The sequence below is a fragment of the Cyprinodon tularosa genome, unplaced genomic scaffold, assembly GCF_016077235.1.
Source record: "Cyprinodon tularosa strain WSP-4 unplaced genomic scaffold, ASM1607723v1 ctg161, whole genome shotgun sequence".
Taxonomy (NCBI): domain Eukaryota; kingdom Metazoa; phylum Chordata; class Actinopteri; order Cyprinodontiformes; family Cyprinodontidae; genus Cyprinodon; species Cyprinodon tularosa.
The window spans coordinates 486,461-501,023 of NW_024038449.1; the positions used below are offsets into that span (position 1 = coordinate 486,461).

The window sequence follows — 14,563 nt, forward strand, 5'->3', positions numbered from 1 at the left end:
TTCCTGACTCATTATTCACTGCATGTGTTGCCTCCCAGGCAACAATACATAAATCATCAATGAGCTATAACTATTACTCTTAAAATGACAAATATATCATATAGGATTTGATTCCTATCATTGTAATATCTGTGTATATATTTACAATAGAAAATAACTTTCTGCCTCTTGTTTTCATTGAAACAAAGACTAGAAGGTTCTAGCCTTAGCTTTATGCACAGAAAGGCTTGTAAATGCCCTTCCTTCCTTGATTCCTTCCTTGCTTCCTTCCACACTTTCTTGCATCCTTGCTTCCTTCCTTGCTTTCTTCCACACTTGCTTTTACACTTGCTTGCATCATTGCTTCCTTCCTTACTTCCTTCCACACTTGCTTTTACACTTGCTTGCATCCTTGATTCCTTCCTTGCTTGCTTCCTTCCTTGCTTCCTTGCACACTTGCTTCCTTCCTTCCTTGCTTCCACACTTGCTTGCTTCCTTCCTTCCACACTTGCTTGCTTCCTTCCTTCCACACTTGCTTGCATCCTTGTTTCCTTCCTTCCACACTTGCTTCCACAAGTCCTTGCTTCCTTCCTTCCACACTTGCTTCCACACTTCCTTCCTTCCTTAACACTTAGACACTGACAATTCTGCTCATATCCTTTATATAAGTGTGATATAATTAAAACATTTTTGTAAATGGATCCAATAACCCCAAAGGCAAAATAAATGCCAGTGTCCAGAAATGTTTGAACCTAACTGTACTTTGCTCCTGTCTTTTCAGTTAAAAATATGACCTGTCACACTTGTTTGTAGAGCTTCTTTGACACACATCAGCAAATTCTAAAATCATGACCCACTCTGTGACTCTTGACTTTTTAACCTGTCTGATTATGTCAGCTGTGTTTATTTATAGCTTTTTATTTCTATTACAAAACAATATTATAATAACATTATTTTTTGTTTTGTTTAAAAAAAGAAAAAAAAAAGCAAAGAAAAAGTCCAAAAAGCATGTAATTTCAATAGCCTTTCTTGGCCTGAGCTGAATGCAGTTGGTTGGCTGCAGGTCAGGTCAGGCCCTCCCTTCACCTCACATCCATCCTGCTGATCAAATGAACTTTGATGTATACTGCCAGAAACTTCTACCTTGTTCTTGTCTTTAGCCACACTATTACATCAAACCTACTTTTTTTTTTTTTTTTTCTTTGACGTGGGTTTTAATAACAAGTCTTCCAAGTGAATCAGTGACCTTTAGCGGGCCTACTTGGTTCTCAGCACTGACTTGACCTGTGAACGTCATGTCACATTAACCTCCTCACAATGTCACATTTCAACTCAGGCACAGTTTTCAAGATGCCCAAAGGCACGTTTATTGTAATGGAAATATAATGGTTGAAATATATACACTATATTGCCAAAAGTATTTGCTCACCTGCCTTGACTCACATATGAGCTTAAGTGACATCCCGTTCCTAATCCATAGGGTTCAATATGACGTCGGTCCACCCTTTGCAGCTAGAACAGCTTCAACTCTTCTGGGAAGGCTGTCCACAAGGTTTAGGAGTGTGTTTATGGGAATTTTTGACCATTCTTCCAGAAGCGCATTTGTGAGGTCGCACACTGATGTTGGACGAGAAGGCCTGGCTCTCAGTCTCCGCTCTAATTCATCCCAAAGGTGTTCTATCGGGTTGAGGTCAGGACTCTGTGCAGGCCAGTCAAGTTCATCCACACCAGACTCTGTCATCCATGTCTTTATGGACCTTGCTTTGTGCACTGGTGCACAGTCATGTTGGAAGAGGAAGGGGCCAGCTCCAAACTGTTCCCACAAAGTTGGGAGCATGGAATTGTCCAAAATGTCTTGGTATGCTGAAGCATTCAGAGTTCCTTTCACTGGAACTAAGGGGCCAAGCCCAGCTCCTGAAAAACAACCCCACACCATAATCCCCCCTCCACCAAACTTTACACTTGGCACAATGCAGTCAGACAAGTACCGTTCTCCTGGCAACCGCCAAACCCAGACCCGTCCATCAGATTGCCAGATGGAGAAGCGCGATTCGTCACTCCAGAGAACGCGTCTCCACTGCTCTAGAGTCCAGTGGCGGCGTGCTTTACACCACCGCATCCGACGCTTTGCATTGCACTTGGTGATGTATGGCTTGGATGCAGCTGCTCGCCCATGGAAACCCATTCCATGAAGCTCTCTGCGCACTGTTCTTGAGCTACATGAAGTTTGGAGGTCTGTAGTGATTGACTCTGCAGAAAGTTGGCGACCTCTTCGCACTATGCGCGTCAGCATCCGCTGACCCCGCTCCGTCAGTTTACGTGGCCTACCACTTCGTGGCTGAGTTGCTGTCGTTCCCAAACACTTCCATTTTCTTATAATACAGCTGACAGTTGACTGTGGAATATTTAGGAGCGAGGAAATTTCACGACTGGATTTGTTGCACAGGTGGCATCCTATCACAGTTCCACGCTGGAATTCACTGAGCTCCTGAGAGCGACCCATTCTTTCACAAATGTTTGTAAAAACAGTCTGCATGCCTAGGTGCTTGAATTTATACACCTGTGGCCATGGAAGTGATTGGAACACCTGATTCCAATAATTTGGATGGGTGAGCAAATACTTTTGGCAATATAGTGTATATATATGAATGTATGCATACAGAGAGAGAGAGGTTTCTATGTTTTTCAATAACCTTCCCTCATATCGACAGATTTCGGTCATAATCAGAAATACTGAATCTGTCTCCTTTTTTCTCCAATAGATTGCCTTCTCCCAACACAACAGTATTATGGACCTCGTCCAATTCTTTGTGACCTTTTTCAGGTAAGAGCACTGTTTGGTTTACTCTTTTTCACTTTTTGCTTTTGGTGTTGGTAGGAAAGATAACACATCACCATTACAGTTTAATATAACCACTTTTTTACTCCATATATGTATAAATAAAGTGAACTTTCTCAGCTAATCTTTACTATTTCGTCTTAAATACAGGTACAATGGAAAAATGAGAATACCGCGTACATGTATTCCAGTCATCTCAGAAGATGAAACTGGTATAGAATCACTACACCTAAAGTGATATATTGCAAGCCTTTATTTCTTGTAGTTTTGATGATTACGATGTACAGAAAGGGTAAACCCAAAAATCTTCGTCATGGGAAATTTGAGTTTTGTAAAAAAAATTTTTAAAGAAGATTTTATTTGTACAGGGACAGTGAAAAATATTACTTTGACTTAAAAGAAGTGAAAGACATATTTATGGTGTCAGGTTCTAGCATAGAGACACTAATCTCCCCCTGCAGTGCATTTTTTTGGTTGATCATAAGCAGAACAAACTCTAAATGCATGAAAAAGAGAACCATTAAGTCCATATAATAATACAAAATGAAAAAAGACTATAGTCTACAGTTACTCAAGCATCTATCAGGAAACTCTAGAGGACTTTAGGTTTTATTGTACTGTCAAGCTCTATTGAGATGCTGTTTCTATTTGGACTGGGCTGCTGCCCAGACTTCCACAGGTCGCCATAGCTGGCTCAAGCCTAAAGGTGCTCCTGCTCTTAATTGGCCAGCAAATTCCCCTGACTTCAACCCCATAGAAAATCTATGGGCTTTTGCCAAGAGGAGGATGATAGTCACCAGACTTAACAAAGCAGATGATGGGAAAGTGATCTGGGCTTCTATTACACCTACGCAATGCCACAGGCAGGGCTGTATGCAGGGTCCAAAAAATACAGAGGTCAAGGGTCAGAACTTTGTAGCTGGTTAGGGGGCAGGCTTCCCAGAAACATTTTAATTCCATCATTTAAATCTGTCCAGTTTTAAGGAGCAAAAACAACATGATTCTGACTTTTGAATATGCTAGAAGATGCATTTCTCTCTTCCTCTTCTCCCATGCCAAATATATCAGACATTGTATACTTTATTTTATATCATCTTTCTTTTGAAGCTTCTATCTACAGGTATTGTGTCACAAAAGCCATTCCATTATAACTGAAATGAGTTGCTTCAAATTTATTTCTGTATTTTAAATAGACACCGAAGCCCCATTACACTATTATGTTGAAGATGGTGCCTAATCTGTTCACTCTTGTTAAGGAAAGCTTTTGAACATATTTCTATTATAGTCTTACACAATACTTAAATTATCATGCATTAAACATCTGACTTTTAAACATATACAGTTGACTGGTGCAGTATCTTCCTTTTGTAGTACCTTCTCTCCCTCTATCTCCTCACTGCTCCTCTTGCTGCTTGGCTCAAAGATGAACTCTGTTTAACTCAATGTTTTTCTCCCTATTCTGTTTCCCTTTAGTTAAGAATAACAACTCAGTCAAATGCTAAACTGCCATTTCAACATTAATCTAGTATAAAATAGTAAAACTAGCTATTGATAAGTATACATGTTAAATAAAGAAGATAAAATATGCAAACTTTAGCTAAAATAAATGAATATAGGAGTCGACAACATTGAATAGAAATTGGGCATTCTGTGGCTTTTTGAAGGACCATGGTGACTCTTGAAGGCTTTAAAAGTTACCACAAAAAGTTATTATTTTAAAAACAAACCTGATGTTTTATTTTATTTCTGCGGATGACTTCCTGTCCCTTGCAATCTGCTCTGTGCCGTCCTTCTGCGTTGAGCTCAGGCATCAGGCAAAAAATGTGGGTTCAGCATCCAACACTGAAAAATCAACACCGAATAAAGGTTTTGTTTTTAGCCGAAGATGTTGCTAACATATGAATAGCATAATGAAAGTTGATTCAACTGCTGGAAATTGACTGAACATTACCAAATGAGTTAAATAAACTTTGGTTGGACGTGAGTAGCTCGTTGAGCTAAGATTTAAATATTTTCTCTTGAAAATGTATGTTTTTCTCAGTCATCTACAACTTAAACTGCTCTCTGTCTACAGTACGTCTGTAGCTTAATGTGCTCCTCTTCCAGTGGCTAAAAAACTGAAAATGGCGTCAGTAGCTTGTGTGTGACAGTGCATGCTGACAACGATGTGCATCACATATGCCCAAACCCTCGAGCTACTACTGTTTTATAAAAGGGTTGCGCTACTTTTGCAGTTACTAACACCTCGCGGTTTTTTGGGAGACCAAGATCATCGTCCCACTGTCAAGTTCACTGTAATTTATTTTGTTTATATATCACAATTTAAGCAATAAATAAACTGTGCCCCTGGTGTCTTCAATGGTAGTTACAAAGAAAGGGTATTTCGAGTTTAAGCTTTACTAATACTTCATCTTATGTCCTTTGTTTGGATTTCTTTTTAACACTTAAGTCAGCAAAGATAAGGAATATCAGTAAACCTGGTGACCGGAGTCCAAACTTTCATGCTCCATTAAAAACAAACTGTATAGAGACCAAGAAAAAGTCCCTTTATTTTTATATATAGGCTATACTTTTATATGCTCTAAATCGGTCAAGTATGACTATTATCCACCTCTTCCTTCTCTTCCTATGCTTCTTATTACTTATTGCGTTATTTGAGTCCCTCTTAACTAAGTATGTACAATTTTCCTTGTTTTAAAGTGGCAAATTAACTACCAGTAACAGTTTAAGAAGGTGCATAATTCTTTGTAAGTGGCATCTCGAGAGAAGGTGTGGGTGATCAAGATATGGGGGCTCTTCAGGATTTTTTTCCCTGCTCAGAGCTATGACTGAAGTCTTTCATTATTTTAATGTTTTTAATGAGTCAGTCGAGCTGTTTAAAAGCGCATTAAGGTCTGAGTACATAAAGATGATTCAGTGAGATTTCCTGCATATCTGCTTTTGTTTACTCTACAAGTTTGATTTGTTGCCTGCATTATTTTTTCCTACCTGTATCCTCCAAATCATTTGATTTGGTTTGCTGGTATTATCATAGAAGACACAAGCCTTGTATAGTTTTTCCTCATGCGCTTATTTTCTTTTAAAAGTGTGTGGTTCCGGTTTGCCTAAATTCTGTGTGTAGGCATCACAAAGGGCATAATAGACAAGCTTTGCCCGAGGCACCTGTCCATCAGTGCCCAATCCACAATACGTTTCCAGGGAAGCTGTCACGCAGTCACTTAGCTTGTGCCTCCAGCTGATCATATTACAGCATGAATGGCCCAAATCATGAAACCTTTGGATAGAAAACTGAGAAAGGAGACTACTTTTGTCATTTACGCTGCCAATTACACAGGTTAAAAGAACCTTCAAATTATTTAACTTTTATTATCACTTTAGAATTTATTTATTGCCTAAATCTAAATGAACAAACACTCATCACACCAGTTAAAGAACACGATTCTCTTGTTTTTATGTTCTAAACATTAATTATTGCTTAATTAAAGGAATGTTACACTCTGTCTCAATTTATCAAAACTCAAGTTGGTCTCAATATTTATGAAAATCCATCTAAATAACAAATTCCTGAGTTGTTCTGTAATAGGATGTTGTTTATAAACTGATGTCAGTTACTGGAAATTTGACTTTTTTATGTTAAAATGTGTGTTTGGCTTCAAGTAAAACCTGCCAGAAAATCTGTAATGTGAAAGTGCCTTGGTTTTTTTTTGTATGCGGTCTCATTATGTAAACCAGAAAAACTCATAAGAGTGCACCCTCCAAAAAGCGTAATTTTGGTCCTCCTGTTTTACTAATGTGAATACTGGAAGGGTACTAGCTTTAGTCCGTCTCGCTATCAGCATTCCCATCTCTGTTCCACCAAAAGGGGTGATTCCAACAAATATAGGCTCACCTGCAGATAGTTGGTAAATGTTGCTGCTTGTGTGTAAAATTGTAAGAAGGAGCCAATAAATTATGGTAAACAAATCATGGAAAGCTGCTAATGCTACATCCACATAATGGACATACACAAGTCTTGTAATCTTGTGAGACAAAGCATTGGAATGAAAAGTGGTCTGAATGAGCCGCTTTAATTTATTTTTATTCTTAAAATGACTAATCATTAATTAAATATCATTTTCAAAATGATTGTATTTGTAAAATACTTGGTTAATAATACTCCATTAAATATTCTGGTTGAATTGAAAGTAATAAAAGCATCCAACAAAGCTTCTGATCAGATAAAGTTAATTCAACTTAGGTCAAATCTTTGTGTTAAAGAAGTAAAATTAACTAAATTAAGGCTTAGATTTTATATTTGCAAAATATATGAACTGGAATGACTCCAACAACAGGAATTTACCACCCCAGTTAATACTGGAAGTGATTTCTCCTTTTTGTAGAAATGATTTTAGTTCAAACCTTTACAGGCATCTTAAGCAGTAAATCACACTTTTGTTTGGTACAACCTGCTGCAAACAGGATTCACTGCCAGAATTCTGTCATCTGTCTTGGAGGATTTCAGCCCACTCTTCATTGGTAAATGCCTCTAGTTTATTTGTTCTGTTGCTTTAATGCTGAAACCAGCATAAAAGGTGAAATAAGCTGAATAGGATGGTAGCTCTAATATCTTCCATGACTTATTTCGCCAACTCTTGGTTCGCTTAGAGTTTTGCTTGGAATATTTGATCGATTTCAAGTTCAAATAATACCCAAGCTTCAGCTTTCTTAGAGGAAAGGGAAAAAAAGAAGAGATAAAATAACCAAAGTCTGTTCAAGACATGCAACTATATATATATATAAAAAAAAGTATTGCAATATCCTCATACCTTTGATTGCTAACAGAATGGACCAGAGTCTTCACCACCTAGAACCTGCAGCAACTAGTAGATCATTATTTATCGGACAAAAGCACATAAGGTTTATATTTTTTCAATTTATGTGCAAGTTGTTAGCTTTATGCATTTTCAGCGTCAATAGTTGGCTGCAACATAGATTCAAATTGTGTATTTTTTTGGGGGGATTAATGAGTAGATGCACTTACCCATAGGAAGATATTTTAGAAGTAAACACCTGTTTTATTTCTTGACACAAATGGGTAGAAATATGTTACAAGAAAAATGATGTGAAAAAAATTCGTCTCTCAGGATTTCTACTGTAGGGCATGAAAAAGAAAAACAAATGAATTTACAGCAATTAACCTATTTTTATAGCATTTATTCAACTCGATTTTAATTGGGGTCAATGGCTAAAAAATGCCTTTGGTACAACAGTGACTCTATGTAGTAGAAAAAAAATCTAATCACTCAACCTCAAGGACACGGTTTAGCTTATTTTGTAAAAATTAAGCAAATTTAAAATTTTGAAAACATGAAAAATTCAACATTGACCTTAGGGCTAAATAAATAATTGACACAGGTTAACCCCGCGGTTCTCAAAGTGTGTGGCGCGACCCACTGGTGGGGAATTGAGACGTGACAGGTGGGGCGCGCCAAGTTCCGGTGTGTGTGTGTGTGTGTGTGTGTGTGTGTGAGACTATAAATATAGAATGTGTGAGAGCAAACTGTCCTTAAAGCTGTATGTTGCCGCTTTTTAGACCAATCAAACCCACAAAGTAATCATTAGTAGCCTACATGCAGTCTAATTAAAAGAACATTAGATATGAGAAAAATTTCACCTGGAACTGAAGTGCCAAAATAATGATTGACGTGACGTCGGCATATTATTTGTAACGGAATAAACTTTCGCGCCCCAGTGTTGCCAACTCAGCGACTTTGTCGCTATATTTTAGACCCCTCCAGCGACTCTTTTTAAAAAAGGGACTAGCGACAAATTAGCGACTTTTGGAGACTCTTACGTGAAAGCACGTATCGTTCCTTTTCTTGTCCTCCAGCGGCAGGTGCTGCCGTGGGGCGCCTCCGTCCCAACCCCGTTCTCCCCCGCTATCGCAGAAGTCCCTCTCAGTGCTGCAGAGACACAGCATGTTTACCCTCAGCGTCCAGACTGCAAATAAAGCGCACATGCGCCGGGATTGACGGCGCAGGTTGATCATAAATAACTGAATTTGAAATATTTTATCTTAAATAAATAGGACCAGTTTATTGAAATTACGTCTGACTCCACCCTGAGGCTCAGGTTTAATGCTCAGACTAATAGTGAATTCTGGTTTGGAGTGGAGAGGGAGTATCCACTCATCGGGCAGAGAGCTGTGTGCATTCTTCTTCCCTTTGCCACATCATATCTCTGTGAGATGGGCTTTTCAACTGTTGCTTCACTGAAAACAAAATACAGATCTCAGCTGAACATTGAGCATGACTTGAGAGTGGCAGTATCAAGCCTGCAACCCCGTTTTGAGAAACTGTGCAATGCAAAACAGGCTCATTGCAGCCACTAATGCAGGGATAAATAGACCTGTATTGCCAGATGGATTTCACTTCTTTTCTTTTATTAACAGATTGCAGAGTGGCACTTTAATTTTTTCTATCTTTGAGCTTGATACAAATTTTGACACAGCTGCATTTTTATTTTCTTTATTTTTGAGCTTGCTGTTATTTGATGTAGATAGTTTGTATTTAGATACTACTTGTTACTTCAATAAAATTGGAAAATTTTAAGATTGTTGCATATTTCATTAGCATTGTGTTGGGGCGATGGGGACAGGCGGGGCTTGAAAATTCCCCCTTGTCCAAAGTGGGGAATGACAGAAAAAGTTTGAGAACCACTGGGTTAACCTAACAGATTAGCAGTTACTTTCCTCAGTGTTTTAAGAATGCATATATCATAAGTTCAACAGACTTCATGTTACAGACTTCATCTGTACATTTTTTGAATATATATAAAATTATCAGTTTTTTTATTAAGATGGGTGGTTTCTTTTTTGCCTTTTCACTTTTATGCAATATTATACCCCAAATGAAACAGACTGTTTGCTTTTCCCCCATTTGGTAGACAAATCATATTCCATTTAGCTTTTGTCTGTATCCACGTTGTTTAGTTCTCACTGACCCATAAACCCAAGAATGGAAAAAACAAACACACAGCTAAGCACTGATTAACTAATGAGTTTTTTTGGGGGGGAGGTTGAGACAGTGTGTGTCTGTGTATGTGGGGGGAAGATTTGAAGAGACTTGAACCTGCTGGAAACATAATCAGCCTGATGACAAAATGTCAAATCGCCCCACAGGGTTTTTTAGAGCTCCTTGAAGGAGAGATAAAGAGGGAGGACTGGACATCAAGACTTCTCCAATGCATTAATTTCTTTCTTCTAATATGAGATCATGTTATCTTTTTAATCAAAACATTTTAAGATGCATGCACAACCTACAATAAAGTATATCACTTTTCCTCTAATATTATTGCATAACATTCTAGAGAATCACTACAACTCAGGAGGAATGTCTGAATTATTTTAAGAAGGACCTTGGTTATTTGTTGAGCACCCTGAAAGGCTTCATTTTTCCCTGTCAGGTAGTTGCAGATGTGTGTTAAAGAGATCCAATTTCCTTTAAAAGGTCAACAGCTGATTAGCATTACTACCGTAGATTCATTTTTGAAGGGTATTTAGTAGGAATTAGAAATAATCATCCAAATGATGTGAATATTAGAACATCAAACACCTGCTGTTTTTTTTACCTGTTCAACAAAATAAAAAGTATGCTATATTTGCAGATTTATTCCCTAAAAGCAAGGCAAGTATTTAAGCCTCTTCAAAATCACAGGCCGTCTTTTAGGCACTTCAGTCTCAACCGTCTCCACTCTGTTTACTGATCTTCACGGTTATCACTGTGTTCAAACATCCGAGCAAACACATCTGGAACGCGTGGCGATCTAAAGCTTACATATCAAACAAATTGGCCAATGATAGTTAAGATGGCTGTTTGCCTCCAGAGAGACTTTTTTTTTTCTTTCTTTTTTTACGTTTGTGTTTGGCACATCACTAAAGAGGGACACTGGTTTCTGCAGACATAAGACTGGAGCGTAAGCATTGCTATATGGAAACCTCTTAACTTTATTATTAATAAAAAATGACATTGCAAGGACTTCTCTTTAATAAAAGGAATTTAAATGTGACCAAATGTCCCTATTTCTGCAGGACTGATGCCCATTTTTCATTTCAGTCAGTGTCCCACAAATTGATACATATGTATATGTATATAAAATATGTATGATTGATATATATCTATCATACACATATATATATATATATATATATATATATATATATATATAGAGGAAATAGAATATAAAATACCGTCTTTGTTGGGGTAAACATCTTTAAAATTATAGAAGAAAAAAAATAACCAGATCCTGCCCCCCTGAGGTGATTTGGAGTCTTTAAACACGAGTGACTTCTAGATCATTCACTACAGTTGATTTTCATCAAGCCTCAAGTGGTCAGTGTATTTTCATCTGTAACTGGGCTTGTTATGCTGCATCTTTATGCATGATCCAACTACTGATTTTGATCAATTTGTTTTTATTGTCTTTCTCTTATACAATGCCATATTTCTTAACCTTTATCATTATCCACAGCATTAGGTTTGTAATCTGAATCTCTACCCTGACCAGAACTCAAAGAATGAATTAGAGAAAAGAGTGGTGGGCCAAAGCTCCCAAATATTATAAGGACAGTAAAAATGCTTCTGTTGTGAAAAAAATGCACTTGACTATGCCTCATTTTATTATGTGAAAAAAATGAGTATGTGCATGGCTGTTATTGAAGAGCGAGGTGAAGTGAAAAGCTCATGCCCCCCTACACCTCTCAACAGAAACCTGCACATTATACATTATACCTTTTTTGCGGCCACCAATAAGTACTGTGTTTGCATGAGTTAGGCTTTGTACCACAGAAATACTATCGGCATAAGTAGCCATTTACTTTCTTCAAGCACGCACCTTATTGGTCATCACACATTAGAAAAGCTTGTCAAGAGACAAGCCTAAGCTATTTAGATAAATTAGTTGTGTTTTTTTTCTTCTTTTTTTTTTATCTTATGCAAATGCTGGAGAGATTTTACAGTAAAAGACTTTAAACACAAAGATAAGCATTTTAGAACCTCCAAAACTAATTTAGAGCATTGAGCGGTTTATTTAAAAATTGTACATTAAGCAATACAAAGAAAACACTATTTTCTCAGAAATATACGGCTTTTTCCTCCTTTTCTAGTTTGTCCTCTGCAGACTTTTTCCTACTTTTTTCATGAAGGACTTACTGTAGCATCTGATTAAATGCATCAAGTTCTTTGTCAAGCCCAGTATCTTTCTGATATCCATTTATATAATAAATGACTCCCATTTGCGGTTGTTGGACTTTAGAGAAAAGAAATCCATATTTTGGCTTTTTTTTTTTTAAATACCTTAAGAGCTTTAACGGCAATATAAGTGGAAAATTCTTTGAGAACTTTCATGTAAAATCTTGAAGTTCATGATTTTTTTCAGCTCTTTCAATCTCTTTAGTGCATAATCATCTTTACATTACATGTCAAAAAGATAATGAAGTGGAAGCTCTCAATCAGTCAATTTGTCCCTCCCAGATAGGCTTGGATCATGCGGACTTTTCTTTGACTAATGATCATAGTGTTGGGTTATTAATCGAAGTAATCGGCCAAAATATTTCAGTCTGAGCCAAAATTATACTTCTACCTTCATTTTTCTACCTACTTCAAGTAAATATTACAGAGTAAGGTTTGCTTTGACTTGCTTTCTGCTCTAGTTTTCAATAACATTTACGATTAATAATTGAAATATTATGAAATATGTATTCTTTAACTTCCTAAATTTAATACAACTGAATATCTTTAATACTTACTGCTTCTTCTGCTATAAATCCTACTATCAAGCTCAAAAAAAGAAAAAAAAATTACTAAAGACAATTGTTTTTCCATTATTAATCGTGCCCTTTTTTTCTGTCATCACAGTTGCTTTCTGTCGTTACTTCTGGTGGCGGCTGTTGTGTGGAAGATCAAACAGACCTGCTGGGCATCGCGGCGTAGAGAGGTAAGTCCATGATGTTCAAAGCTGAATCTGACTAATTACTTTTCAGGTACTTGGTTGAAACTAGTGTGAGTAAATACAGATCTGCAAATTTTATCTCAGTTTAATACAAAGAGTTTCACAGCAGACAGTAGAAGACAGCAGTCTACTTTTGGGCATATGTAAAAATGAATAACTTAATAGTACGCTTAAGAGAGCTGGATTTGTCGTTGTTTTATATAATTCTTTGATGCTAATATTTGCAACACCTGCAGGTAGCTGTTTATTTAAAATATTGTAAGTTGATATTGTGACCAAGGCAATGAATAAGAAATAGAAATCTTAATTTCTGCTTGGATATAGCTTAAAAATGTGTGAGTTGCAAGCATAGATGAAGAAAACCATAATGCATTTTAGCCATAAAAACAGTAGGTTGTTTATTTAAAGGTATTTGATAAACTTTTTTTTTTCACCATGTGTTTCAGTTTGTTAGGAATATTAAAGCATATCAAGACCTTACATCTCACTATCTGGACTTCTCTTTATAATCCTTTGACAGCTGATAAAGAAAGCTTTAATGCTAAACCAGCAATACCCTGCATTCTTCTTTTTGATCAGCAATGTGTCAAATAGCAATATAATCAAAGGTGGAAATAATTATTCAGTCCTAGAGTGAGTTTACGGTCAGCAGAAAGGAGGCGATAGTAGGGATGGAAAGGAGAGGAAATATTAATTTATTGATATTCAGTGGTGGATTGAGAGAGGTTTGGATGAAAAGAAATGAAGATGGGATCATTGGCTGTGGAGATATTAAAGTGGGTCTTAAGAATTCCGTCCAGAAAATGGAGGAGAGGATAAATGCAAACTCATCTTACTGCTCCTAATCTGAAACGGTGTTGAAAATTTTTCAGCTCCTGAATTGACTGTAATTTCCATCTCTTTGGAGTCAATCTTCTATTCTCCTGGGTGCTGTTGGATGTTTAACGGCAGGAATTTTATTTTGGTCGCACTGCATGACCCATAGTTTGTTAATGAGGCTCTCGCAATTCATTTCCACTCTGGGAATGACATTAATAATAGGGGAATCAGTTTTATTGGCCCTAATTGATTTATGAAAACAAACAGAAATAATTACCCTTTGTTTTTGACTCATATTTGTCCAAAAAAAAAAAAGTCAGTAAAAATGAACGCCAGTTGTTGGTTCCCATTAAAATTCAGCTTTTTGTTTGTGTCTGATTTGGCCCGTTTTTCTGATCTCTTCTTTTGTTGGTTCTTTTATTGTGTCAATGGGGGTATATCGTCTCCTCCTCAATCTTGTATTGTTACAGTGGATATAAAAGTTCTCTACAGTGAACCTCTATTTTATAATATAAGACCTTTGAATTATCCATTTTCATCCTCAAGTGAAGAAAGAAAAAGATGATTTAATAGAAAAGCTGTTTCAGCACTAGAACATACAAGGCAGTCATTTAGACTGTTCTGAGATTTTGAAGTGAAAGAGCTTATTTACATTAATCTTACCTTGGTCATGTTAACTGACTTTTCCTCTTTCTGTACAGGTGCTGGTCATAAAATTAGAATATCATGAAAAAGTAGATTGATTTCAGTAATTCCATTTAAAAAGTGAAACTTGTATATTATATTCATACATTACATACAAACTCATATATTTCAGATGTTTATTTTGTTTAATTTTGATGATTACAAATGACAACAAATGAAAATCTCAAATTCATCATATCAGAAAATTAGAATATTACTCAAATTAATTTTGATGATTTGTTGTCCTTCAAAGAC

The 14,563-nt window shown here is 36.7% G+C and overlaps 1 protein-coding gene across 1 annotated transcript in view; it reads left to right on the plus strand.

Moving 5' to 3' along the window:
• Positions 1-14,563, plus strand: part of atrnl1b (attractin-like 1b) — a 102,779-nt gene that overhangs the window by 60,276 nt on the left and 27,940 nt on the right. Inside the window, exons 25-26 of the mRNA XM_038280577.1 lie at positions 2,742-2,803; positions 12,712-12,790. Of these exons, the coding sequence (XP_038136505.1) occupies positions 2,742-2,803; positions 12,712-12,790 (141 nt within the window). The remainder of the gene's footprint in view (positions 1-2,741; positions 2,804-12,711; positions 12,791-14,563) is intronic.